This window comes from Alligator sinensis, unplaced genomic scaffold (genome assembly GCF_000455745.1).
Source record: "Alligator sinensis unplaced genomic scaffold, ASM45574v1 scaffold113_1, whole genome shotgun sequence".
NCBI classification, from domain to species: Eukaryota; Metazoa; Chordata; order Crocodylia; family Alligatoridae; genus Alligator; species Alligator sinensis.
This window is the reverse complement of record NW_005842918.1, coordinates 49,650-51,968: the sequence shown is the minus strand read 5'-3', so window position 1 is coordinate 51,968 and position 2,319 is coordinate 49,650. Positions and strand designations below refer to the sequence as shown.

General features: G+C 65.0%; 1 protein-coding gene across 1 annotated transcript in view; it reads right to left on the bottom strand.

Moving 5' to 3' along the window:
* KMT2B (lysine methyltransferase 2B) overlaps positions 1–2,319 on the bottom strand; it is a gene marked incomplete at its 5' end in the record, with an annotated part of 22,955 nt that overhangs the window by 8,940 nt on the left and 11,696 nt on the right. Inside the window, 4 exon segments of the mRNA XM_025192372.1 lie at positions 525–683; positions 1,296–1,433; positions 1,593–1,684; positions 2,148–2,311. Of these exon segments, the coding sequence (XP_025048157.1) occupies positions 525–683; positions 1,296–1,433; positions 1,593–1,684; positions 2,148–2,311 (553 nt within the window).

The following is a 2,319-nucleotide window of genomic DNA, read 5'->3' as shown; positions in this document are numbered from 1 at the left end:
CATAGCCAAAGACCCCCAAGCCCCTACCCTCATTAACAGACCCCCAATCAGCTTAGTCCAGGGGCCCAGTCCCCCCAACCCCCAGTGCCCCACTCCCACAGCAGCAGAACCCCCACCCCCTGGGTCCTGGCACCCCCTCCTCACCAAGCCCAGCCCCCCAGGGGGTCCCCAACAACCCCTGCTCTGTCAGCCAGCCCCACAGGGGTCCCAGCAGCACCCTTCAACAGCAAGCTGTTTAGGGCCCCTCCTTTCCAGGCTTCCCCAGCCCCTAACCCCACCACCTCAGGGGGGGCCCAACATCCCTCTCCCCTCAGCCATCCCCCCCACAACCAGGTCCAACCCAGGGTCCTAATGCCTCCTGCCACCAGGACCTGCTTCCCCCCTACCCCTAGACCAGCTGCTCTGGGGGTGCCAGCACCCTCCCCCCTCCCCCCTGCAGCCACCCTACTTGGGGGTTCTATAGCCCTCCTCCTCCAGACCTGGCACCTTCCCAGGGATCCCAGTGCCCCCCACCCCTTACTCACAGTGCCATCCAGCAGGTGGGTGTGCTTGGGGCAGAAAACCTTCTTGTCGTCCTGGAAGGTGCAGCGCCGGCGCCGGGCACACATGAAGTGGTAGTTGCTCAGGCAGGCAGACAGGCAGCAGCCCACTGTGGCACCCGGGCGTTGGCAGTGCTCACACCGCTGGCGAGGCCAGGGGAGGGGATGGTCAGTGCCAGGGGTGTGGGGGCAGCCTTGCCACGATCCCCACACCCTGCAGCCACCCCTGAACGCCCTTCCCCCCCCCAGCTCCTTCTAACCCACAGCTGCCCCCTTATTAATACGTAGCAGGGAGGTGGGAGACTGGAGGGGCAGAGCCAGGCTATGGCAGGTGAAGCCTGATGGGAAGGGGTGGGGCTGTACCCTAAGCTACCAGGTGGAGCCTCACACCAAGGCCCTGCTAGAAGCCAAGGAGGCCTATGAGGTTGGGGGGGTGGAGCCTCACATAGGTCATGGGGTGGAGCCTGGCTTGTGAGGGGCAGAACTATCCCCTGAAATAAATGAGGGGGTGCAGCCTCACAGGCAGACCAGGGGGTGGAGTTTCCTATAGAGGGAAGGAACCTGGCTGTGGGGTGGGGCTATACCCAGGAAGAGACCAGGGGGGTGGAACCTCATCTTAGGAGGCAGAGCTTGGTATGGGGACTAGTAGAGACTAGGAAGCAGAGGTTCGGTTTGGTGGGGTACTTGTGGGGGGGGGGGCACAAAAAACAGGCTGGGAAGGTCGGAGCCTCAGACAGGGGTGAGGCCAGGGCTAACCATCTGGCGGCCGCGGGCTACAGCGGCGTGCACGTTCTTGAGGGAGCCATCGTTCTCCTCGAAGACCTCAGCTGACCACACGGCGCAGTTCACATGCGTCCACTCGTTCTGCCCAATGTACAACAGCCGCCCGGCCTCCTGGCGGTGGCGGGGGAAGGGGTTGAGAGCCAGCTGGGCAGATGTCCGGGCTACCAGTGCCCTCCCCCCCCCTCACCTCCTCTCCGCAAGAACCCAGGCATCTGGGCCCCCAGTCCCCGCCCAGGCCTGGAGAGAACCAAGGTGTCCGGGCAGCCTTACCTTGGAGGGGGCATCCCCATACTGCAGGCACAGGGCGCACTGCCGCTTGTCCTCCGTGCCGCCCCCCGGCCCTGTGCCAGGTCCCTTCACACCTGCTTGGGGGGAGACAGATGGCGGATCAGTGCGCAGAGGAGCAGCACCCCTTCCCCCATGTCCCACACCCAGTCCCCCCTCACCCCCAGAGCTGGAGAGAACCCAGGCATCCGGGCTTTCAGCATTCCCCTGCTCTTACTCCAAAGCTCCCGCATCGCAGAGAACCCAGGCGTCTGAGCCCTCAGCCCTAACCCCCCACCATCCTTGCTCTAAATACTGGACCCCTGCTCCCACCGCAACCTGGGGCAGAACCCAGGAGTCCACGTAGCCCAAATTCAATGAGAAATAGCTCCCTGCCCTGGGCTGAAGGAGAACCCAGGCATCCGGGTTCCCAACCCTCCTGAACCCCAGCCTACACTCCCTCCGTCCCAAACCAGGGAGAAGCCAGGCCTCTGGGCTCCCACCTCCCCCTACTCCAGCCTCTCAGTCCCCTGCCCCAGACCCAGGCGTTTGGGCACTCACCAGGGGGTGGGGTGGGCTGCTCGTTTTCTCTCTCAGGGCCGGGCTCCTCGGGCTGGCGCCACTGGGCATAGAGGTGGTCAGCAGAGGGGGGCACCACCGCGTTCGGCAGCAGCCCGCTGCAGGGGGAGGCAGATGTTGGGGGGGTGGGCTGGCACCATGTCCCCCTGGCCCC